Here is a 23,140-nt window from a genome sequence, read left to right on the forward strand (position 1 = left end):
ATAATGACTTTTGACTTCATGGGTATGGTTGCAAAAACCACAAGAGAAGTTTGCTGTAGTTGTGTGTAGATTCTCCAGCGGGTGGAAAAGGTTCCAAAGATATTTAGATCATTAAATATAGACAATTTCTGTTGGTGGTGGGGGAATTTTTTGTATTTGTTTTTTTGTTGTTGTTTGTTTTTACACTTAAAAGTGTGAAAATTGTTTGAGAACAGCCTGCTGAACCCAGTTGTGTCCTTATCTACTCCCCCCACCGCAATGCATCAGATATTTGTTGAATACTTCAAGTGTAAATGATTATTGTTTTGAAATTAAAACAGTTTTATTTTAGTGTACACAAAGTAAAACAAACGAGCTGAACTCATATGACAGTAGGCTTTACTGAAAATCTTGCTGTCATATCAGTTCACAATGTACTTTATGTTGATGGTGAATTTGAAACCGCCGAGTCTCCGGAATGGGGAAATGTTTATTCTAGGATCCTCTAAAAGTGATATCCACCAGCCCCCCAAAAAAGAAACTCTAGAATATCTGTAGTCAGGAAATTTCACTTCTCAATTTACCAGCTTTCTCTGTAAAGTCGATTATTGTGAACATGGAAGATCAACATTAGCCATGAAGAATCATTATTCATGGAAGTGTGAAAAAACACGGGGGATATTTATACATGCTTTCTCACTTGGGGGGGGCGGGAAAAGGAGTTTTACTGTTAAACTGAGTTTTTTCGCCCGTAGCGCACGTTTATTTTGAAATAATAAGTAACAACCGGTATTGTATTAAATGCGTTATACTTGTCGCAGCTCACTCCCTTCATCTGAAGGAGTGAGCAGCGCGTGGTACGCGCACCGAGCCGCTCCTCTCCTTCCCTCCTCCCACCTCCTCAACCTTGTGTAACATGTGTGAAAGAAAGCTTTAGTGGCTCATTAAAAATATGATGTACTCATATGGAGAGATGAGTAGTTTGGGATGAGTATTTTTGGCAAATTACACAAATTTGGGCTTTGGTTCAAAACTAAATCCCATAAAAAGTTCATAAATACATTTACAAGCGACTGTTACTGTTCATTTCAAACCACCCAGCTTTCTGAGAGCTCAAGATTAGCACTTAAAAATACTTAAATTACATAAACATCACAGGAATTGTGAGTGATGCAGGCTATGCTGGCAGGGGAAGCTGGCCCCCAAAATTAATGCTTTGCAGATGCCTCCTGCTGGCTCACAGCGCCCCAGTTTTCAGCCAAATGGCGCTAAATCTCTCAATCGTGATGTTTAAACCATGACTCAGACGCAAAATGGGTTTTTTTGCTGGCTCGTGTTCCTTCACAGGTCAAAAAAACCTGTACTCCTGCATCACATCTTATTATTTAAACTTTAGCAGACTGCCTCACATGCTGGCGGAGTGCATATTTTCTTTATGCACTCATTACAGAGGCATGATGCCACTATCAGGCCAATGCAGCTTCTCTAATAGTACCGTCCTGTAAGTCATTACAGGATGCAAACACTCGCGTGTAACTGTTAAAGGGAGATAAGAGCTGTTGCTAAATGTTATTTTTAACGTCTCTGTAGTGAATCTAATTGCGACGTACATCACGTGTTTGTTCGTTTTCTACCTCCTGATATTGTTTTCTCATCTGTCTCCTTGAAGGCCCCTGGTTTGTTTCACGATGTAGCCCTGAGCTGCTGCTGAATTTCTCAAATAGAAAGACATTGCTGCCATCTACTGGTCATTTGTCATAATTACAGGTTGGAGGGCGTTCACCCTCTGCTCTCGCGATATCTGCGCAGTTGCCCGGACCAAAACAGGAATTGAGACATGGAGCGCGTGTTCGGCGGGGTTGAGGGGTGAGAATCAATTAAAATAAGCAGCAAAACTCTTCCAAGTTTATTGTGATGAAGTGTCACGCAAGGCTTGTGTGTATTACAGGCATTTATTCAAGTTTTTAGGTCATTTAGAAAGTGAAGAGTTTTCCTAACGGCTGTGCGCGTGTATGTGTGTCTCGTGATCACTTCTCCTCTTTTGTGGGCTGTTTCTGTCAGTTAAAATGTCATCATTTAGTTTTTTAAAAAGTATGCTATAAATACATATTTGTCTAAATGAGGTTTGTGGAGCCTTTTTGTTTGTGCATCTATTTAAATTGTGTGTGTGTTTCTATCAGGGAAGATGCATAAAATGGTCTTGTATAGTGATGTCTAGTTGCTTTGGTGGTTAGCAGCTTCGTTCGTGTATTTGTCACTTCCTTTCTAGTGGAGGAACGCACTCCAAAGCAGTGTTGTTGTCAGGGGATGGAAAGGTGTTGGCAGAGACGGCGGGACCATCCACCAACCACTGGGTGAGCGGAAGTGCTGATGGAGGCAGGTGGAGAAATTTGGAAAGGGAAAGAGGGGGCAGATGGTGGCCGGATGAGGGGTTTGCACATTAAATAGACTGTCTTTATAGTTGTCTTATGAGTGAATACATTGTTACATTGTGTTATATTTCCTGTAGCAAGTTCCATTTATTTTGCAACACTTTTTGTCTCTCGCAGCTGGTTGGAGTGGACAAATGTATCTCAACCATCGACGACATGGTCCAAAGAGCCAAGGCCGAGGCGGGGCTGGATCCAGGCACGCCGTTATACTCGCTGGTCAGTCGAGCTGTGTGCCGGTGCAGGTTGCTGATGGCTGATTGAAATAATGTGAGCCCTAACATCTGATTTGTGTGCGTCTGCGTACGCAGGGCATGTCTCTGAGCGGAGGCGAGCAGAAGGATGCCATCGACAAACTCATCGCTCTCATGAAGGAGCGGTTCCCCAGCCTCAGCGAACGTTACTTCATCACCACAGACGCCATCGGTGCCATGGCCACGGCCAGCAATCGCGGTACGCTGCCGTTTTCTGTTCTCTCTTCATACAGCAGCCAGTCCTTAGCAGGAGGACAGAGCTGCCCCAACCATAAATGTGTTCATGTAACAAACACAATGACACTGTCCTAACTTGTATTTAAGAGCTGCTCTTAGCCTAAAATGTTACAGCAGGTCGCAGTTTAATGCTTTACTGTTTTAGGTGTGGCGCTATGTATCATCTTTACTGTCTGACCCTGAGCTTTATGGCTTGATGGTATCAGCATATCAGCGTTATCATCAAGATCTTTGTCTTCAGGGGGCATAGTCCTGATATCAGGGACCGGATCAAACTGCAAACTAGTCAATCCTGATGGCTCGCAGATCGGCTGTGGGGGCTGGGGTCACATGATGGGCGATGAGGGATCAGGTAACCATGTCGGAATATGTGAATTATTCATATCTTTATAGATCATACTGAGCTATCTGTCCATCTTCCCAGCCTTCTGGATAGCTCACCTGGCTGTGAAGACGGTGTTCGACGCCAAAGACAACCTGGTCGCTCCTCCTCACGACACCACGCATGTTAGAAAAGCCATGGAGGAGTACTTCCAGGTCAGAGCCCCAAAAGTTCGGAGAGATGTGTTGACATACACTGCGATACCGTCTAATGGGTAAAACTCTGCTTATCGTAGGTGTCAGATCTGATGGGCATGCTGCCACATCTCTACAGAAACTTCCAGAAGTCTCATTTTGCAGGGTTCTGCAAGAAGTTGGCTGAAGGTAGGAAGGTGTAACTTCCTGGTCTGCTTTGAAGAGTGAAAGATTAAACAGTAAGGTAAAAGTCAAACTTTGTGTATGTGTGTTAAAGGTGCCGAGGCGGGGGACGCTCTCTGTCGACATGTGTTTGCTCAAGCTGGACGAGTCCTGGCAAAACATGTAGAAGCAGTCTTACCTGCAGCGCAAGAGGTAACACACCCACACAGTCACGTGCTGTCACCTGTTTGTAATCACGTTTCTCTGAATCGCGTCTTCTTTTATTTTCCTGACAGCCACTATTGAGCGGCGACCTCGGCCTGCCAATCCTGTGTGTGGGCTCGGTGTGGAAGAGCTGGGAGCTCCTGAAGCCAGGTCAGTGTGTCCTTGGACCCACATCATGAAACCCTTCAACTTATCCACTTGCTCTGCCTGGGTAGCTTCTATCCTGAAGAAGTCTGAGATTCTCCGTCTCTCCCCAGGTTTCAGTGAAGTCTTGGATAAACTGGCATCATCTGACAAGCACAAGGGTCATTTCCGCAGCTACAGCCTTCTGATTTTGCAGCGGTCCTCGGCGCTCGGTGGCGCCAGCCTCGGAGCTCAGCATTCAGGTGCTACCATAGCCATGGATTATGCCACCAATGCCAAAGTCTTCTATCAACACACCTTCAGCAGCAGCGCATGAGAATGCGTTGCGGGAAGACTTGCCGGCTGGTTTTTTAATTTTTAACGTGATTGTTTTGCACTTGATTTTGACACTAAAGAGTCAGATCTCAGTATGCTCATGTTACCTTTATCGTACTGTGTAAAGACTTTTTAATGCTCATTTGCATTTGTGATTTATAATAAAAATGAGGTTGAATTTATAGAAGATCTTTGCATTGTTGTGGATCGTTTTAGACTGAGTGGTGTGGGCTTTCCTTCATTGTGTTTACCTAAATTTCATCTAGTTTAGTGTCACATCTAGAACACTGAGGCAGGTCACACTTAGAGGCAAACAACCACACTCACATTCTCACCTACAGCCAATCTAGCATCAACCAACAGCCGAACGGTGTCTTTGGAAGAGAATCTGACTACCCAAGAGAACCCATGCAGACACTGGGAGACCATGCAAGCTCCACAGAGCGGCCTCTGCACTCTGCATTTTGATGCCAGTGTGTAATTTGAAACTGTTGCTATAAACCCACAACTGAAACTACCACAATGAAAGTGGAACAGGCCAACAAATAACAAACATTTTTCAAGGCCAGACCTACAGTTAGGTACATCCTGATTTAAAAAAAAAAAAAAGCACATTGGCAAGCTCAGCAGTATTAAAAAACACAGACGCTGAAGGCAGCAGGGGTGGAAGAGTTCCTGTTTGTGACAGTGCAGATGGAAAACAGCAACCCAGGAGATTTTTTAATATAAAGGTGGAGCATTCCGCTTTTTAGGGAGCTGCAGATTTGATCACCTTAACCAGCTCCTGAGGACAAATATGTAGCAATAGAAGAAGAAAAGTTAAAAAAAAAGTACCTAAAACATGACAGCAAGTATTAAAAAAATAATAATTTCTTACAGTCACATTTGAGCTCCTGAAGCAGGGAGCTGTGTGTACCAATTGGCTGTAATTCCACAGTAGAATTCAGTGGAATAAACAAATTCAATTAAAAACATTTTGCTGGCTTTCACTCAGAGACACGCTGGACGGTCTTTAGTCTTCAGTTTGGCTTTAATACAGTGGTGAAGCACTAAGATTACTCGAGGAGGAACCAAAAAAACCATCAAGCATGCTTACATCAGAGCACCGGAAGGTAAATATGTAGCTTGATGGGGAGTTGGAGTGCAGCAGCAACATGTTGTTGTTTGTCTTCTTTTCTTCAACTGAAATTCACAGGTTTAAGTCAAACAGAAAAAGAGAGTTAGACTAAAACTTTTATTTCAACTTGAAATAAGAGACGATTTTAGTTGTCTAACAGTGGGAAACAACAGACAAACAAATGGTTATTTTTCTTTTAAATAATGTGGTTAGACCCCACCAAGGCTTCTGCTTTATCCTTGTTATTTAATTCATAACACTGAGAAACGCATATTGAAATTCTCACTTGCAGCTCTGGTATTTGGCCACCAGGGGGCAGCACAAACAAGCTGTGAACACAAAACAAGCTGGCATAAGGTCTATCAGATATATAACCACAACTACAATTATTATCTTTGTCTTTTGGCGAATTTGGAGTGTTGCATCCAGAGTTAAATGTGATTTAAAACAAACAATAAAAATCAGCATCTACCTACATTATTGCATCAGTGGTTAGCAGTGCATCAGTTCTAGTGATGAGGTGATTTAATACTTTTAACACCTGGAGGTCATCAAGTTCAGGACATCATGGTTATAGAGTATTTAAGTGTGTGACAAAGTAAATATGAAGCCTGCATACTGTGGCTGAACAAGCTCTTGTTTCTGTCAGGATGTCAGGTTTGCTCACATTATACACTCAGACTGACCATCACAACAAGCTAAACTCCTGTTTAAACCCCCCCAAAATGCCTGTTTGTGTTTTGTTTTGTTTTTTTTCCCTGACCAGACTCATGGCTTCAACAGTGCAGGGAGATTTCTCACCACTTACAAGAAGGACTATGGACCCATCAGGGAGCGCTACCCACATCTGAACTCCAGAGATGAGGTGAGCGAGCTCCTTCACTACAGGTTGGATGGATTTGTGCACGTATGAACACACGACAGGTCCATTTTCTTTTGTTTGTTGTTTTGAAAGAATAACCTTGAAGCCACGTGGGCCGGCTGTTGGTTTTAAAACTCCTTCCATTAGCAGTAGCACCACCACAGGCCCTCACATGCTGTGCTCTGTCCCCCAGCCTCCTCCTTCTTCTGCCTTCATGTCTTCATTTGGCGTCCTCACACCTTCCATTTCCGTGGCAACTCAGGATGTTGGCTCCGCCCTGATGGTACACTGGACGCAGGATGCAGGAGTTGCCAGGGGGACTGAGCTCTTCGTTGGTCAAGAGGATGAAAGTCAGCGGCGCCGTGTTTGTGATGGATGTGGTGGGAAAGGTAAGGACTGTTTGTGTGTTTCTCTCTGAAGCAGACATGCATACTCAACATGTAGCCGGCAGGTGTAGAGACACCTTTCTTCTGTTGACAGCAAACATGTTGCAGCAGCAGGAGGCAAACGATACCAAGACTGAGATTGTCTACAAGGGAGGTTAGATTGCTTCTTTTTTGTTGTTCTTTGATTTGATTCATGTGGTGTTTGTGTGCTTGAGCTCCAGGTAACAAACCCGTCAAACCAAAGCCTTTGTTGGTCTGGTTTCTAAATTAGCCCATGTTGGTGTTTCGTAGAGTTTTCAAACTGCAGCCGAATCCGTGGCTGAATGTAGTGACACCCACTTTTCTCTGTTTGTGCACATTCAGGTGTGGTTGTGCTGTCTTCCACCGACGGTCCATCCAGCTGTAATGATTTTCTAAGAAATTTACTGAGAGAAAGCGGACTGCAGCACCTGCTCAGCGCTCCTCAAGGCTGGTCTGCTGTTGACATAAACAAAGGTAGAACAGCTTCCCCTAAAACCCATGAACTTGTGCTATTATTGTTACAATTCTAATGATTTTTATGACCTTTGTGTCAGTGTACAGAAGCTTAACTACACATTTAATCTCTGAGGTTTTGATATAAGTAAAGAAGTGCAATTTTAACTTCATGCCCCAGTTTTTCTAAGTGATAAAGAATTTCTTCTGTAGCAAATGAAAGAAATTTGTAACCACGACTTTTTAGGCTCAAATTGTAACTATTAAATGTGCAAAATTACAGAAATCTATTACTGTATCTGTAGCAAAAGCTCTAAAATGCATGAAAATACAGTTAAAAGTCCAAAACTTATGTTCTCCTCTACATTTTCCAAAGCCATCCAGTGGGCCGAACTGGAGTATTTGCCGGCCTTATATTTAAGTCATTTAATATGGACAATGGGGTAGATGCTTTAATGAAAGCTTGTGAGTGTACAAGCGAAATTCAATTTACAAAAAATAATTTTGTAATTTCAAAAGAACCTATTAGGCTATTTTCCATCACCACTACTTAGTGTTCAAAATGATCATTCTTTATGCTACGATGGACTTGATGTAACCTCTCAGTTCATCTACTGTGTCAAACAGGAAGGTTTATCTCCCTTCACCCTCTCTTTTAGCCAGCTTTCTTCTAATTGGCTGCCCCTCCTAAACAGGTCATTTGGCTGAGACGACCAAATCAGGGCTATATGACGCCATGCACACCCAAGAGTTAAAAAAAACTCTTCAAAATAGTATTTTAAACCAGTCTAAAACCAGAGATTTACATATATGCTATTATAGTTAGACTGTTAAACGATATATATGCAGACAATAAGACAAAATCTAAGTACATTGTTGTTACTGTTGTTGAGTCATTGTGTGAAATATAGTCTCTAAATTGCAGAGGAAGCTGTATTTGAATGAATGTGCTTTGAAACTTTCCATTTAGATGACCAACACTTGGATAAGAGTGCCTTCTCGTGGGGTTTGAGCGCCTCCTCCCTCCAGAACCCTTTATCTCAGGGCAGCCGGTGAGGCGCAGACACAAATTCCACCTTTTCATCGTGTCCTCTCACGCTCTCTGTGCTATTTTCAGACACTTTCTCCCCTTTCTTCTTACTCCCAGCTGTGCAAGGGGACCTGAGTGCTTTGAGCTGAAAACCATCTGTCAGAGCAGCGCCCTGCCTCAGGCCCACGTACAGCCAGCAACAGAGACCAGGAGGAAGCTACCGCAAACAGAATACCAGTTCAACTATGGCCCTAAGATACAGAGTGGTCAAAGGAAGCTCTGTGTGAGTAGCCTGACACTTGCAGGCTTTTGCCCTGTCCTTAGTCTGTTTATACTCTCATGTCTGTCCCTTTATCTTGTGTATTTCCACCTAGACTCAGCAGGATGCCTTCTCCGATCGCCCACCTTGTCACTGGTCCTCAGTCTGAATCTTGACTCAATACAGATCATTCAGAAAAAAATGCTGAATTTTTTGTATTTTGATTTAGACTTAAAGTGCAGCATGTTAGTATGAAATGTTTTAGAGCTGCTTTGTCCAAACACCTCCGCAGAAAAGTGAGATAGCGGTCAAGGCTTTTGTCCGTGAGTCTCGGTTATCTCGCCGAGGACACAAAAGCTGACAGCGAGTCACAACGTAGCAGTAAACCATCTGCTGACAGGAAGACGGTAAGCTGTGAACTTGCTGGCATCCTCGTGCTGGGCAGAGGCTTAAGTGTTCACACAGCTGTGGTGGATGAATTACTTAGTTTTTTGGGGGGGGGTTTAAGTGTCAAGAGATGTATTCTAAGACACTTCTTCAGCTTTGAATCAGAGAGGAGAAACACACAGTTTTTACTTGCAGCAAGGGCAGGCGCAGAACACTCGCACGGAAGTGAGGGCTCCGAGACTCACGCCCTGCCACTGCCCTGGTCTTTATTTATATTGGTTCAGTGGGTGTGTGTGTGTGTGTGTGTGTGTTGGGGGGGGGCAGAGTGTGACCCCATACAGACTTCCCTAAACCTGCTGGTCTGGAAGTCCAACAGTTCATCTAAACAAAAGGCACTTAGCTTAAAACAGACATAGATACGTTTATCCTATCATAAAACAATAACAGAAGGTATGCCCTTTCCCATGCTCCCAGGATGTCGGTGTGAATGCCAGAACACCCTGGAATGCACACAAAGCCTTTGCAGCCTACTAAAGATCGCACATGCTATCACTACACAATCGATTATACACCTCTAAGCATATATGGAAACCTGTATCATTAAAAGATTATACTCTTTTTCATTCTTATGATCCAAACTCATAGTGCTGCACACAGTAGCGTCCCTGTGCGATGACCTTGGTTCCACCTGGGTGCTGTATATAGAAGGTGTGGTGACTTCAGGGGCCATATATCTCTGCTCCTTCATATCAGCACACATCATCACCAGTCGAGGGATTTGCAGTCTGTGGCGTTCACATTCATGGATTTCAGGCTCCTCTAGTCTGTTAACATTTCGATCCTCTTCCTTTTGTTCCTGTTTCGCTTTGGAAATGAGCACCGACACAGTCATGAGCTCATTTCCAGGATAGTCACCAAAAACCAATCCTTCATCTCTTTTTCTGCAGACATAATCCTGATGTCACTCCTCCAGTCTGCTTTCAGATCCACACTGTGAGCTTTAGTTGAATTAAGCCTTTATTCAAAGATGAAATGTAGCACCGTCCTATGTCTCTATGTTTTTTATTTACTTGGAAATCTCTGTTCTGTGCTGTTCTTTAGTTGCAAACCTGCCTAACGCCTGCAGGGGTCGGAGTGATTTGAGCTGGTTTTGCCCACCAAAGGTCAGCATCAAGCATTCTCCACGTCCTCATGTTTATAAGTGAAAGGTTATCTCCGGGTGATCTCAGACTGTCTGCTGTAAGGGCAGCAGATCAGGTTCTCCAGTGAGGCAAAATGGCATGCACAGCTTTACGCAACAATCAGATGACTGTTTATCAAGCTAATGCTAAACAGTCTGATGGTGAGCCGCCTTCTTGAATGCGAAAACAAAACAAATTCATTCTTAGACAAGGCACTTTGTACGAAAAATAAAAGACAAGCTTAAACGATTGAGAGTAAGTGACAGTGAAACATATTCTGGAGTTGAGCGTCGCCGTTTAAGCCGTCTCAGCTTTAGTAGAAAGGTTTGTGCTTATGTAACCAAAAACTGGCCATTTGTTACCAAACAGGCAGTCTAGATAGATGATGATCGTTTTTAAGCAATTAAAAGCTAATGGTGGCTGACCAAGCAACCGCTGCACATTTGGGAGCTGCTCATTTTCAGCGGTATCCATCTACAGCTGGATACCGCTGTATTCCCAGAGGGAATGAATATGAATACTCATAAATATCTTGGACGATAGCTCACACAGAGCCGTCCCGAGGAAGTTCACGGTAAGAGCGAAGCGGACATTTGAAGCGATAACGATCTGTGAATTCCCACTGAAATGTTATTCTAACTTTAATAATCTTGATTTTATTCAGTATTCCCAGTAGCCCCGCAGCCAGCTCGGACTTCTCGAGCGTTTAGTTCATCGGCACATTCCCATGTAACTGTAAGCTTAAATACATCGCAGCCAAGATCCACACTTTGGCCACTCGGAGACGTACGTTGACCTCACTTATCACTCGGTGTTATGATTCAACTTCCACTCTCTCAGACTTGAAAAGAAAGTGAATATTGTCCTGTACTTTTCAAATAAGAACCTTTACAATGAACTCAGCTGTGTGACATTTTTGATATTATTTTCTTGGACTGTTCAGAGTTATCACAGGAAAAGTTATGTATGCGTACATAAAGAGAAAAGGGGGAAAGAAAAAGGAAAAGCAGACAAAACATTTGTCTTTAGCTGCTTTATTCAACTTTTTTCATCATTTTTGTTTATCTTGAAATTCATACACTTTTATTTATTTTCTTTTTTTCTTTTTTTAAACGGCTTCTATCACACAACTCAAAAAAAAAGAAAAAAAAAGAAAAAGAAAATCACCAAAAATGATTTCATGTTGTACAATCCACCTGGCGGACATTCCTAACGGCGTCACCAGGGTGTCATTTGACATCTGTGGTCCAACACTGAGGAAGTTCCCCTTTAAACCCACGCTTCACCGTCTCTCACAGAAACCTCGGAAAGCAGCATGAGTGGACAGAAGCACTACCTGTCAGATACTTTGAAACACAACGTAAATAGTCTCTGCTTACCACAAAAATACACAAGATCTTACTTTTCCTGGGACAATACTACGTCCATGTTCAAGCCAAAATGGCTGAGATTCAGAGAAAAAAAAAAAAAAAAAAAAAGAAGAAAAGAAACAATTCAGGATTACTGGTGATAGGAATCTGGATTTCCTGAAGAGTATTGTCACATATAACTTTTTCCTACTGGCTCACGATTTAATGGATATTATACTCGCATCAGGGAGAGACACTTTGAACTCTAGACCACAAAGATTTAAAGATTTCTCATTTTAAAGTAGAACTTCCTCAAAACAAAAAGTCAGATTCCTAGGGTAGGACAAGACCGGCAAGGATTAAATACTGACCGCCACATCCTCCATACTGCTATCCCCATGGCGATACGATCACCTCTCCCTACTTGTTTGCTCCTACCAACAGGACTAAATGGACACCACAGGCTACTATACCCAGTAGAGAGCCTCATCCTCAAAAACAAAAATGTGAAGGAAATATAAGGGGAAGGATGAGATGCTATTTGAAAAACCTGATTTGGATATGGACACTTGATCTGATCCTAAACAAACCAAGCTGACAGAAAGAGGCAGTGGCTGCGTTCCAGACCAAATACCCCCCACCCCCATAAGAAGGATGAACACCTTACAAAAACTGAGCCGTGAACTAACGCTGTGCACACACAAAAAGATGACTGAGTTTTTAAAAATTAAAAAAGAAAAGAAAAGAAAAAAAAGCTTTGATGTTCTCACAATTTTATTCAACTCCTTTATTTACGCTCATGATTAGGATACTTGATGAAAAATAAGCATGGATGTCAACACAAATTGGGAAAACAAGTTCTTCTCCTTGATGCCACTCGTCCATGAGCGTTCAGATCAATTCAACCGGCAGGGAGAGAGGGCTGAGGGGTTTGCACGTGGTTTGGAACAGAGCCGCTGCAGATACAAATAACCATCCATCATTTAGATACACATGAGCGGTGATGTCACAGGACGCTTTTGACATCATAGGAGCAAATGTTACCGGGTTACTGTGATGGCTTTACAGAGCAACGGCAGAAGCCCGCTGCAGTCCCCTGAAATGTTAATCCTTCTGACCTCAGCAACATAGTAACCTTCAACCTGCTGGAAATGTGTTTGTTTTTGTTTTTTTTCCACCCAATTACACACAAATTAACACTGTGAAACAAAAAAAGACTAAACTTTTGGAATTTAGACTTTGTCTTGGCATCACTCCCAAGTAGCTGCCTATTTTTCAAGGGACTTGCTGAGATCTGCATGCTCTGTAAACATCAACAGCATCGTGTGAAATGCAATGATGAGCTAGCGCCCACAGAAGGGCAGAGCTGGTACTACACCCCCTCTCCCACCCATCCCCAATGTCCCTCAGTTTACAAGAAACAAACAGGAAATAAAAAGATTGAAGAAAAAAAAAGAAAAAGAAAACCCCCCACCCCCAATCGGGCCCGGCAGCACGCCACTGACTTCAAGTGTGTGCGTGTGCATGCTTGCGTGTAGGATCAGTGTGTGTGCGGCCGTGGCCGCCAGAGTCTCTGAGAAAATGAGAGGACTGGTGCATGTGTCTGTGTGTGTTTGTGTATGCATGTGTGTGCGTGCGTGCTGAGGCTCCATGGGGGTGAGGGGGACTCCTAGTATTTCTTCCCCGGGACAAACTCCTTTGCTTCAGGATTCAAGATGCTCTTCCTCTGCAGAGAGAAGGAAACAGAATAAAATTACTCATTTTATCAAGAACCGGCAGAGTGAGCGCAGCGCAATCAGACGCATCTGACTCACCGCCACTTCCTCCAGGTTGTTGTGGTGATCGCTGACCGACAGGCCGTTGAGCTGCTGCTGCAGCTGCCCCACCCCCTGGTTGTTGAGGTCGCGCGAAGGGATGAACCAATCCTGGTCCTCCTCCTCCAGCATTTCCTGGAAGCAGCGCTCCAAGAATTCCTGCTCCAACAGCTCCTCCTCTACCTGCAAGACAATAACACAGGAAAGGAAATGATAAATAATAAGATAGCAGTAAAGTGGAACAATAAGTGAAGGCATAGAAATGTTCAGACGTTACAAATTCACACTTAAGCCACAAGCTGACAAAAACGTTCAACTCTCGGTAAGAAACCTTGTATCTGATGTGGCATAGGCATCAGAGTCCATTAGTGGCAGGGGAGAGGGGTATGAGTCTGCCAAGAATTAACCATTAACAAACATTTTGTTTTCCAAGTACTGTTGACAAATAAATCCACCTGTTCTCAGGTGAGGCTCTCATCCTGAGGGTGAATAAAGCATTATGTGATTTCAACAGCAACTTCGCCTGCAGCTCAGGGCAGACTCAACTTTCAAAGTAAGAGGGGAGGGATTGCTGGATGGTGAGGTTTAAAAAACAAACAAACAAACAAACAAACAAACAACAACAAAAAACCCAGGATGGACTGAAAAGAAGAAAGAAAAAAGCAAGTTGGACCTTCAGGAGTTAAAGTATCCATTTTTGTCTCATGTACCTGTCTGTTATACTCCTCCTCATTCTCCATCCACATGTATTCAGCAAACGGGTTGGCGTCATTGTTTTCTCCTGCGTGGCCATTGGCAACCGGCTCTTTCCCTTCCTTTTCTGGAGCTCCGCCTCCTGGTGTCTTAGCCACCTCCGGACCGCTCATCTCAGCTGGCTCTGTGTGAAACAAAAAGGCACAGGTGTGACTGTTAGCGAACAGTCTGGATCATCCTGCTACAGTATGCACGCAATCAGACAACCGAAGAGCAAAGCTACGCAACTCCCGTTCGCTAGCCCACAGCTGGGCCTCATCTGTTGTTAATTTACATTATCATATTTAAAATCAAGGCTCCATTATTTAAGCCTGGGATTCCAAATCGAATTGACCGTCAGCATCTCAGTCAGCATTGTGGGAGCAGTTTTCCAGCTGTAACTAGAGTCCGTCTGCTTATAAAAGAGGAAAAGAAAAAAAAGCCATTGTAAAGTAATTCTGCATCTCTCATGTTATGAATAGGAAACAGACTGAAATGCAACACCTGTTTGGACTAATCCTACTCAGTGATGTCTAAAACATCCTTCTGCAAACACCCAAATGAGCCTGAAGGATTAATAGAGTCTTTGACATTTTATGACGTTGATCAATAGTTTTTTTCCAGGTGGGTGAATTACAGCGCTGCAGTGAAAGGCCACAGAAACACACAACAGGTCCAGAGAGACATCAGTAAGATATACAGCACTATCACAAGGCAAACAAACACCCAGTTTTAAATCAGGTTTGTTTAGACCAATGACAGAGAAAATGTTAAAGTCAATCCCATTTCCCCACCAAATACAGCAGTTTACCAAAACGTCCAGCCACAAAAGGTTTACATCTAAATGAAGGCTGGAAAAAGGTGAAGTTTGAAACTCAACGTTATTTTAAAAAAGGTGTTAAATAAACACTGAGATATGAACCAGAGTACTCAGCTGTGTGCCAGCATGTAATCCTTATTCAGAGATGCTGATGCATGCTTTTAAACTTTGCAGTAATGAGATGAGACTCATCATTTAACCCCCAGTCCTACACCCAGTCAACACCAAAGTAGCAACAGGGACAACAATTCACAACAATTGTGGAAAACTAAAACAGACTTGCATTTGCTGACTAAAAAGAAAGATAAATGCACCGTTACAGTGATGGATGATTAGATAAGCCCCTTCCCCCACCACCTGGATGGAACCAGTACACAACTTTGCTCTTAAAACTTCTTTTTTTCTTAAATTTTATCATTAACAAACAGCAAATATGGAAAATAATGAATACAAAAATAAACAGTGCAAGTATTGTCCCATGAAATCCACAGAAGAGAGGACTTTATAAACCACTCTCTCAGCGTATCTAAGGAAGTCCCATATAAACAAGGCAAAGCCAAACCCAAGTGACGTGATCAGAGAAGAAGCGCAAACGTGTGTGTGGTTATTTTTCTGCAGTCAGCAAAGGCCTACGCATGATTCAATCAAGCCAAACACAGCGAGTCATCACATGTAATAGGGCCGCATCTTGCAACGTACAGCCTGCGGGCCAAATACACAGCCGCGCTGCTGCTTTAAGAGTCATTAGAACGACAACAGCTAACATCTGTGTTCAGTACACACCTTTGACAATAAGTAATGATACTTTTTTTTTTTTTTTTTTTATTTATTATTGATCATCACATCCCAATGGGTTAGAATAGTTTAGCAATACTCTGCAATAAAACTATTCCCTGAACAAGTACTAGCATCCAGCTACATCTTTAGCAGATGATTACAAAGACTCAATGTGCAGGAGTGTACTTCTTCCTCACTGAACGGGAAAATCTGCACTGTGGAAGTGAAAGTAAAAACTGTGACATCACATCAGGTTTTCCCCCTCCATCCAAATACCTACTTCTCCTTCAAAAGGGCCAGTCCCTGGATAACCACGCAATTTCCAGCTCAACATCTAAAGCTCGAGACTGGACACGGCATCCACACCTGGCCTGAATTTTATCAGAATCAAACATAATTTTTATCACAACAACTGAGTACAATGCTAAATTTGTGTCCACAACATAGGCAACACCTGGGGCTTAAAAATGAAGCCAATGAAGATGTGCCGAAAACAGCAGTTCCTCTAGTGGCCACTTAAGGATAGCTCTAAAAGCAGACTCTATAATAAAACGTCTCAATACTTACAGTCAGGCACCAAAACACCTCTATTGAAACGCTGTCCTTTCATAAAGACTGTACCATTTAAATAAATAAATAAAAAGGGGTTAATGGGTGTGACCACTTTGACAGTTTTCCCAAAACGCTGTCTTTCAGGCCTCAGCGCTGCTAAATCTAGTCACTGAATTGGGAGTTTTTCACCATGTTTAAACTCTCTAGTCCATAACGGACTCTCTAGTATTTTATTTCCATGTTACTTGGCTACTACAGAGATCTGTGTCTGTGCATGGCACTTGTGCAGTCAAAGCACGGAGCTCGTCAATCCTGCTTAAACAGTGAAAATGCATGTAGTCTGTGGTCCAGACGTGCAGCTTCACCTTTATGCTGTAAACAGGCATCTAAAACAACAGGGGTGTCTTAAAGTGTAGCCTCTTTCACATAAAACTTAAATACTTAAAACAGATGAGATTAAATTCATTAATTAAGCCTAATAGTCTTTAGTCATAAGCACTATTTAAGCTTGAAGCCAGTGGCTAGATCACAAGTATCCAATAATCTATTAAGAAAAGACAGTGAGTTGATGAGATTTATGATGTGTGATTGCTTCTACGCACACAGGATTGCCACTATGATGAGACATGCCCAATCATGACATAATCCTCAGAGTGCCAGCCAGATGCAACAGACTTGTCATGACTCAACTGCAGCCTTGCAGCGGGGGAGGGGGGGGGGGATAAAAAATGATGATCTCAACAGAGCTCTGCTCACAGCTCCGGGGGTCAGCCTGATGAAGACTCACTCACTCATTGCAATGTGTTGTGACTTCAAAGAAACTTCGCCCATTTCAAAATTCAGCCCATAATATTTCTGCAACACCCGCGCCTGCAGTCCCCGTCTCCCTCAGCACAACAAAACAAACATGTTTGAGCAGAGTGTGACCCGCAGCAGCCGGCCGTTCAACGAACGCAGCGACAGAACGGACACGCTGTTCCTCAGAAGAGCACACATAAACATGCATGATCTAAGTAGGTCAGTAGACTAAGAAGAAGAGGTGTGTCTGTTTCTGCCCAACCGTGGGCGACGATAAAGACGTCTAACGATGCAGAGCAGCGACTTGCACAAGGTGAAAAAAAAAAACAAAACAAAACACACACGAGAAAAATTTACAAGACAAGAGGTTGCAGAACATTTGAAGCCTGTGCCAGTCCGCTAACATTCACTTTTACTGCAATCGATAAAGTGTTGTGTAATGAATCGGACTTACCATCAGCCAAAGCTTTAAAATAACACAGTTGAGACGCTGAAGGGGTGTGAGCATGCAAGCAGACAGCTCAAAGCAGGTAAAAGCCAGGAGGTTAGAGCTCAGGTGATTTTTTTTTTTCCCCACAATCAAACAAAAGTTATGTTTCCAGCTTCTCAGATGAAACGCCAAATGGTTATAAAATTATACTGAATGCATGATCTAAACCTCCAAAAAGTTAGATTTGTATGGATGCGAATCCCACCTCTAATATTAATTTCCAACAGTTGCCAAGTCACTGACATCATCCCGCCCCCACTGAAGTATAACTAACAAGAGTGCAAGGACCTCGCCAGCATGTGCTGCACATAGCACTTAACATGTTCACATTGCATAACCATGTGGTGGTTACCATGTAATATTTAGTTAGGCAAGCCTGGATCAGTGCTTCCCCTGTGCCTACGAGGATGATGGGTAAGCTGTAGAAATGTAAAATGCTGTTCTGCAATCCAGCGATACGGGAGGGGTCAAAAACAAAAATGTACAGAAAGTTTGAGGAGACAGAGTTCGACTTCTGAATCCAAGCAGCTTTATCTTGGAATAGCAATCATCATCAGCTGCAATGGAAGTTTTTGGACTGGATGATAAACTCAATGTCTCATTTCTAAGTTGTTGTTTAAAAAAAAAAAAAAAAAAAAAAAAGGGGGGGGGGGGGGGGTGACTCTTCCTATGAGCTAAAAAAACAAAACAAAAACAAAAACCGTTTTGCTGGCTTGTTTGTTGTGGTAGTGAGAACTTAAGTCTGAAAACTGGATATGTACTTTGTGTTGGGTGGGTGGGGGGAATATGCAAAATTAATGACCATTTGATATTTTCAAAGCAAATTTTGTTCCGTGTGTCAGAGGGGAAAAAGGTCATTAAAAAAAGAAAAAAAGGAGAAGATTATTACTGAATTTGAGTTTTTTGGTACTGATCTGTAAAACTAGGATATTTAAGGGAAAGAAGGGCTTTGGGAAATTCTATTAACGCAACAGCTACTGGTTCCACCTATTTAAAAGACTTTATTTAGTTTTCCCCCCCTTGAGGCAAGGAAGAAATGGGAGAAACAAACTGCAAAAGTATAAGATTAGTTACTAATTTTTACATTTTTCAAAGTGGTTTAAAAACAAGCTGAAACAGCCGTTCAAATTCACCTTCAGATCCCAGGAACTGCAACTAAATAACCACTAAAACCTTTCAAATGTCCAAATGTTGGGTTAATACTCCTCTTGACTCCGTTTGTAATGGATACTTTGTGTACCTGCAAGTGTAAAAATAAACTCTGAATGTCAAGCAGAGACATCCAACCTGCGGGGAGACAAATACGGGGGGAGCTCCTACAGCCATGTCCAGCTCCAACTGTGCACAATGAAGACTTTGATATGCAAAAACAACCCGCTTCATAGCGGTCCGTGTAGCCTGACAGTCCGTGTGTGTAACAGGAGCAGTGCCGCGGCGGCTTACAGCCTGCTGACGGCTCTAAACCAGGTGTCCGGGCATACCTGGGAAGTTGGTTTAAAGGATTTGGTAGTTTCAGTCGAGATAATGCTAAGTGGCTAGTTCCCAGCGGCTGCAAACAGACAGAAACGCACAGCTGCGCTGTCAGTGAACGGGCCTAAGGTGAAAGCTACCCCACCAACAACAAAGGGTAGAGAGGCTTAGTGGAAGAAAAGCGTTTTTTTCCTTTCAAAGTCATTAAGTGGGCTTCTTAAAACGGCTTAAATGCGAACCACGTATTAAACAAAAAAATATACATTAAGCTACTAGAACACGTAAAGCACGCATCTGGGGCAAACCCCGTCTCTATTTGAATGCTATAGGCCAAACAAAGTGTGCTCCGCTATGAGCTAGCACGCAGCTACAGCATGGCAGCATCACTGAAGCAGGTCAACAAAACAAGGCTGAGCTCCGGGAACCACAGCAGCGGCAAACACGCACACACGACGAAGCTTTAACGTGTAACCGTTCGCGGGTCGGCGTTACCTGGCATTGTGCTCCTGCTGTGTGTCTCAACGCGTAGGGTAACACAAAGTTACTGTCAGTAAACTGCGAGCTCGTCGTGTCTTCTGTGGGGATTTCTCCGCGCTGCGATGCAACGTAGCTCCAGTCAGCTAAATCCTGTTAGCCACCTCGCTAACGTTAGAAAGCTGGGTCGGTTATGTGGTCTGATGAGGCGTTCACGTACTGCCAGGAATGTGGGAATTTGTACCTCAGACCAGACAACCTAGTAGATAATGTAAATCTCATCACCACCAACGCTATTGGAGTCGACTACTGTTAATCTTACAATCTTCTTTACCACTTGATGAGAGCACAGATAGGATCGATAGGAATGTAACAATGTAATCATTTGCTCATTTACTTTAAGCAGCTTTAATGCACTTTTACTTTAAGTATTTCAATGCACTCTATATTGTGTGTGCAATTACTGCACTTCATACCCCATATGCTATTTAATTTAGAAGCTTTAGTTGCTTATTATTTTGAAAATGAATTGCATTATTACAGCTCAAGCTACTGAGCAATAATAATAACTATAACCCAATAATTTCATGTATATGATTCTATGTGCCATTTCACATGAGTTAATTTGCTTAGGTACAGCCTGTGTACTATTAAGCTTCTTAAATAGGAATATAAATCTTACTTAAGTTAGAAGTCTATAAATACTTTTTTCCACTTTAAAAAACAACTAATCATCACAAGATTATGTTTAAATTTTTATGCAGCTCCACTTTTCACTTTTCAACATAATAAATCTGCAAATGCAATAAATCTGTTGCACATGAGCTTGAAAATTGTGATTTTGTAGTTGTATAAATTATGTTAAAAAAAAAGAGAGAAAAGGGATTGCATTGGTTCACTCCAATCCATAACACATGAATACAGCTGACTGCTTTCAACAAAACCTATAATGATGCTAGTAAATATATCTTTTAATACCATGGCAATGACTTCAGCTAAACTTTAGAGGTCTGAGTGCTGACGTCAGTGAGTAAACTGCGACATTCAGCACACGCTGATCTCCATTTGAAACCAGTAACAAATGTTAGCAGGGATGTGGAGCGAAAAACAAAGCACCACCATAAAAACTGGTGTTTGTTTATCGTCCAAAAAACTATTTGAAGAAATGCAATAAAAAAAGATTAGCTCGCCTATCCAAGCAGCTACAACATCTGGTTAAATTCCACCACAGCGTTTCCATTCCTCTTCCCCCCAGAGGTTAATGGTGTGTGATTAGAGGATGAATGCCAAGACTGAACAGAATCCAGCTCGGATTAGGTCTGAGCAGAAATACACGGTAAATCATGGAGCCTCTCTGCTCTGCTGTCAATTCTGAGAATAAAACAAGCAAATTTGAAGGGCGACTTGTTTTCAGCCCATCATACAGAGTGAACTCCGAGCGTCACGACAAGCGCCAGCATCTTTTCTTCTTTGGCCTGCTGTTCGTTATGCTAATTGAGTGACAGCGGCTGACAACAGTTAAAAAATGGTTCCAAAAATAAAATAAAAAAATGCATGTGGCTTTTTTTAATAAAAGTATGTGTAAACCACTTACAGAAACTGTTTCTGAGGCTGCTAATGAACAGGACATTAACAGGCATGCTGTAAAAGCAATTTAAATCCTTTATTATCAACGAATTCAATTCATGTTTTTGTTTAATAAAATTTTGTCAGGAAGCAGTGAAAAAAGGTACAAGTGCTACCTCTGGGAAGACCTTTGGAGTAGCCAGAGGATATATGTAAAAATGAAGTCAGCTTCCCCGAAATTATACATTTAAGGAGTAACAATTTAAATGAGAGGCGAACAAGTTAGAAAAGCAGTAAACTAAATGTAAAGTCCCCAAGGAACACAAGGACAACAGGAATTCAGAGTGGCTGAAAGAAAAGTTCGGCTCAAACTGCTAACAGTGTGGACGGCAGTAAAAATATCTAATCAAATAAAAAATAAACAGATTAAATTTAGTAAAGGGAATGTGTGAGATGTTATATTTGTAAGCACCCATTTAAAATAAATTAGCCTAATGTAAGTGTGAAGAGTAGGAGATAAACTGAAAAAGTGTCTCTATTTTTTATTTAATAAGTGAAATATCCCATATACAATCACATGGGGAGACAAAAATCTCTTGTGGGGTTGCATTAGGAAAAACATAATCTGCCAAAATCAAACACGCAGAGCAACCTGTTGTGGTGATACGTTTTTAACAATGGAGAGTAGTTGAAAGTAGTCCATAAATGGGATAAGTAACTGATAGTGTGTGTAGTTAAAAGTAACTGATACACAGCTTTAAGTAATGAGTACTGTATATGCTAATGCAGTTTACACTGATTAAAACCGCTTTAACAATATCTGCTGTAATTTAATCAAGTTAAACAACATGAAGAAGAAGCCACAGATTATTTTAACCCCGGATGCCCTTACAGATACAACCCAAAAAGGGATTCGCGTTTTCTCCTGGGAAACACAATACACTTGTTAGGGAACTATATAAACCCTACATGGAATTAGTTCCATTAAACATGAAAGGTGGTGTTGCTGCAGAGGTACGTGAGTCTGTGTGACATGCTAGAGGAGCTATGTCTGATTTACATTAAAAAACAACACCACAACACTGAGATTCTACCTAATTAGCTAGTCAGCAATGAGAGCTACAGTATAGATGGCAATCAGAAATCGGGCAGCACTTGAATGCAGCATGTGCACAAACATCTCGAGCTCCGTCACAGTACCTCTGTCTGTACTCCTGACTAACCCCAGAGACAAATGCCTGCGTGGCTCCGGAGAGAAACGCGCTTCTGGCGGTTCACTCCGAGAAGACACGCTTTAACTGACTTTTATGCGGCTCAAAATACTCTAATAATGGACAACATGAGGTCTGTTGTTTCAATTAGCGTGTTTTAAAAAGAGTATTAATTGAAAACTGCATATGTTCATAAACTTGGCTGCCCTACATTGTAGTTAGGCCAGTGTTACTACTGTGGACGTTTGTTTTTACCACCATCACAACAGCCCGCTCACTCCTTTTTAGACTAAGCTACTGAAGGCAGGAAGCGTCAGCCTAGAGAGGATTTAGGTTTAACCACGTAAGGTTAACATTGTTTCATGTTGAGCTTTCTTTTTATATTTCTTGATATTATAAAGCAATCAGGTAGCGTCCCCTTTATCGCACCAACACTCACCACTCAACTTCAAGCGCAAATCGGTGCGGGGGGGCCGCAAGCCAGCTGTCTGGAGGAGTAAAATGCTCTTTTCCGGTCCTGGGTGTGAGAAGAAAACCACACAGTTGAGAAAATCTTCCTATAAACTCCAACTCGGTAAACCAGCGGTTGTCCCCTTGCTCGGTTTGGTTGCGTTATTAACAATAAAAAGAAAAAAATTCCCCGTTAAATCCACAAATTTTCTGCCAACACGTTGAGAGAAAAAAACAAACAGTGTTGTAGTCGCGCTCCTCCAGCTGCACGCTTCAGCCATTGGTTGAGGTTTACGTCAGCCAAGGCCTCCTGACGACGCTATTGGCTAAAAGTGTAGAAACGCCCGCCCCTAGCTCGCCATTCACGCGACTAAAGAAAATACTTTACAGCCTTTTTATTTTCTTTCCACCATTTTTTTTTTTTTGTAATCAACATTTCCTAATATTGAACGAACAAGCTCTCCCTGTATTTATAATATCTAATGTATAATATATAAAATAAAGAAATGACCTGTCCACGTGTAATTCTGACTTTATATTATTATGACTATATTTTAATAGATCCAGTCCTGTTTGTACGTTTAAAATATCTTTATAAAACTGTTATGTTATATTTGTTGCGATTTCGGCTGCACTCTCGGCCACAGCTCTCAAAGGTCATTGTTAATGTCAATTACATT

At 42.1% G+C, this 23,140-nt stretch overlaps 3 protein-coding genes across 8 annotated transcripts; 2 read left to right on the forward strand and 1 right to left on the reverse strand.

Moving 5' to 3' along the window:
• Window positions 1–1,733: 1,733 nt before the first annotated feature.
• nagk (N-acetylglucosamine kinase) lies at window positions 1,734–4,450 on the forward strand. 3 transcript variants are annotated; one of them, XM_003452368.4, is made up of 10 exons: window positions 1,734–1,845; window positions 2,249–2,333; window positions 2,529–2,627; window positions 2,720–2,861; window positions 3,141–3,251; window positions 3,324–3,436; window positions 3,517–3,604; window positions 3,693–3,790; window positions 3,874–3,952; window positions 4,060–4,450. In XM_003452368.4, the coding sequence occupies exons 1-10, from the start codon at window positions 1,817–1,819 to the stop codon at window positions 4,260–4,262; spliced, it is 1,047 nt and encodes a 348-aa protein (XP_003452416.1). In that variant the 5' UTR covers window positions 1,734–1,816; the 3' UTR covers window positions 4,263–4,450. The 3 variants fall into 3 exon arrangements, with proteins under 3 accessions (XP_003452416.1, XP_019203533.1, XP_005468101.1); XM_019347988.1 differs by lacking the exon at window positions 1,734–1,845 and adding an exon at window positions 1,852–2,102; XM_005468044.2 differs by lacking the exon at window positions 1,734–1,845 and having other exon boundaries at window positions 2,249–2,355.
• Window positions 4,451–4,965: 515 nt separating this feature from the next.
• Window positions 4,966–8,649, forward strand: LOC100708920 (uncharacterized). 3 transcript variants are annotated; one of them, XM_005468046.4, is made up of 8 exons: window positions 4,977–5,373; window positions 6,145–6,243; window positions 6,503–6,629; window positions 6,721–6,780; window positions 6,990–7,121; window positions 8,071–8,152; window positions 8,248–8,413; window positions 8,505–8,649. In XM_005468046.4, the coding sequence occupies exons 1-8, from the start codon at window positions 5,350–5,352 to the stop codon at window positions 8,556–8,558; spliced, it is 744 nt and encodes a 247-aa protein (XP_005468103.1). In that variant the 5' UTR covers window positions 4,977–5,349; the 3' UTR covers window positions 8,559–8,649. The 3 variants fall into 3 exon arrangements, with proteins under 3 accessions (XP_005468102.1, XP_005468103.1, XP_003452454.1); XM_003452406.5 differs by having other exon boundaries at window positions 4,998–5,373; window positions 6,434–6,629; XM_005468045.4 differs by lacking the exon at window positions 6,721–6,780 and having other exon boundaries at window positions 4,966–5,373; window positions 6,434–6,629.
• A 2,872-nt stretch (window positions 8,650–11,521) lies between these two features.
• On the reverse strand, window positions 11,522–22,708 carry paip2b (poly(A) binding protein interacting protein 2B). Of its 2 annotated transcripts, none has more exons than XM_005468047.3 (4): window positions 22,450–22,708; window positions 13,831–13,997; window positions 13,121–13,303; window positions 11,522–13,032 (listed from the first exon to the last, which is right to left on the reverse strand). In XM_005468047.3, the coding sequence occupies exons 2-4, from the start codon at window positions 13,984–13,986 to the stop codon at window positions 12,976–12,978; spliced, it is 396 nt and encodes a 131-aa protein (XP_005468104.1). In that variant the 5' UTR covers window positions 13,987–13,997; window positions 22,450–22,708; the 3' UTR covers window positions 11,522–12,975. The 2 variants fall into 2 exon arrangements, with proteins under 2 accessions (XP_005468104.1, XP_003452415.1); XM_003452367.4 differs by lacking the exon at window positions 22,450–22,708 and adding an exon at window positions 19,252–19,442.
• Between the last annotated feature and the right edge of the window lie 432 nt (window positions 22,709–23,140).

The sequence above is a fragment of the Oreochromis niloticus genome, linkage group LG3, assembly GCF_001858045.2.
Source record: "Oreochromis niloticus isolate F11D_XX linkage group LG3, O_niloticus_UMD_NMBU, whole genome shotgun sequence".
In the NCBI taxonomy this organism is placed as follows: domain Eukaryota; kingdom Metazoa; phylum Chordata; class Actinopteri; order Cichliformes; family Cichlidae; genus Oreochromis; species Oreochromis niloticus.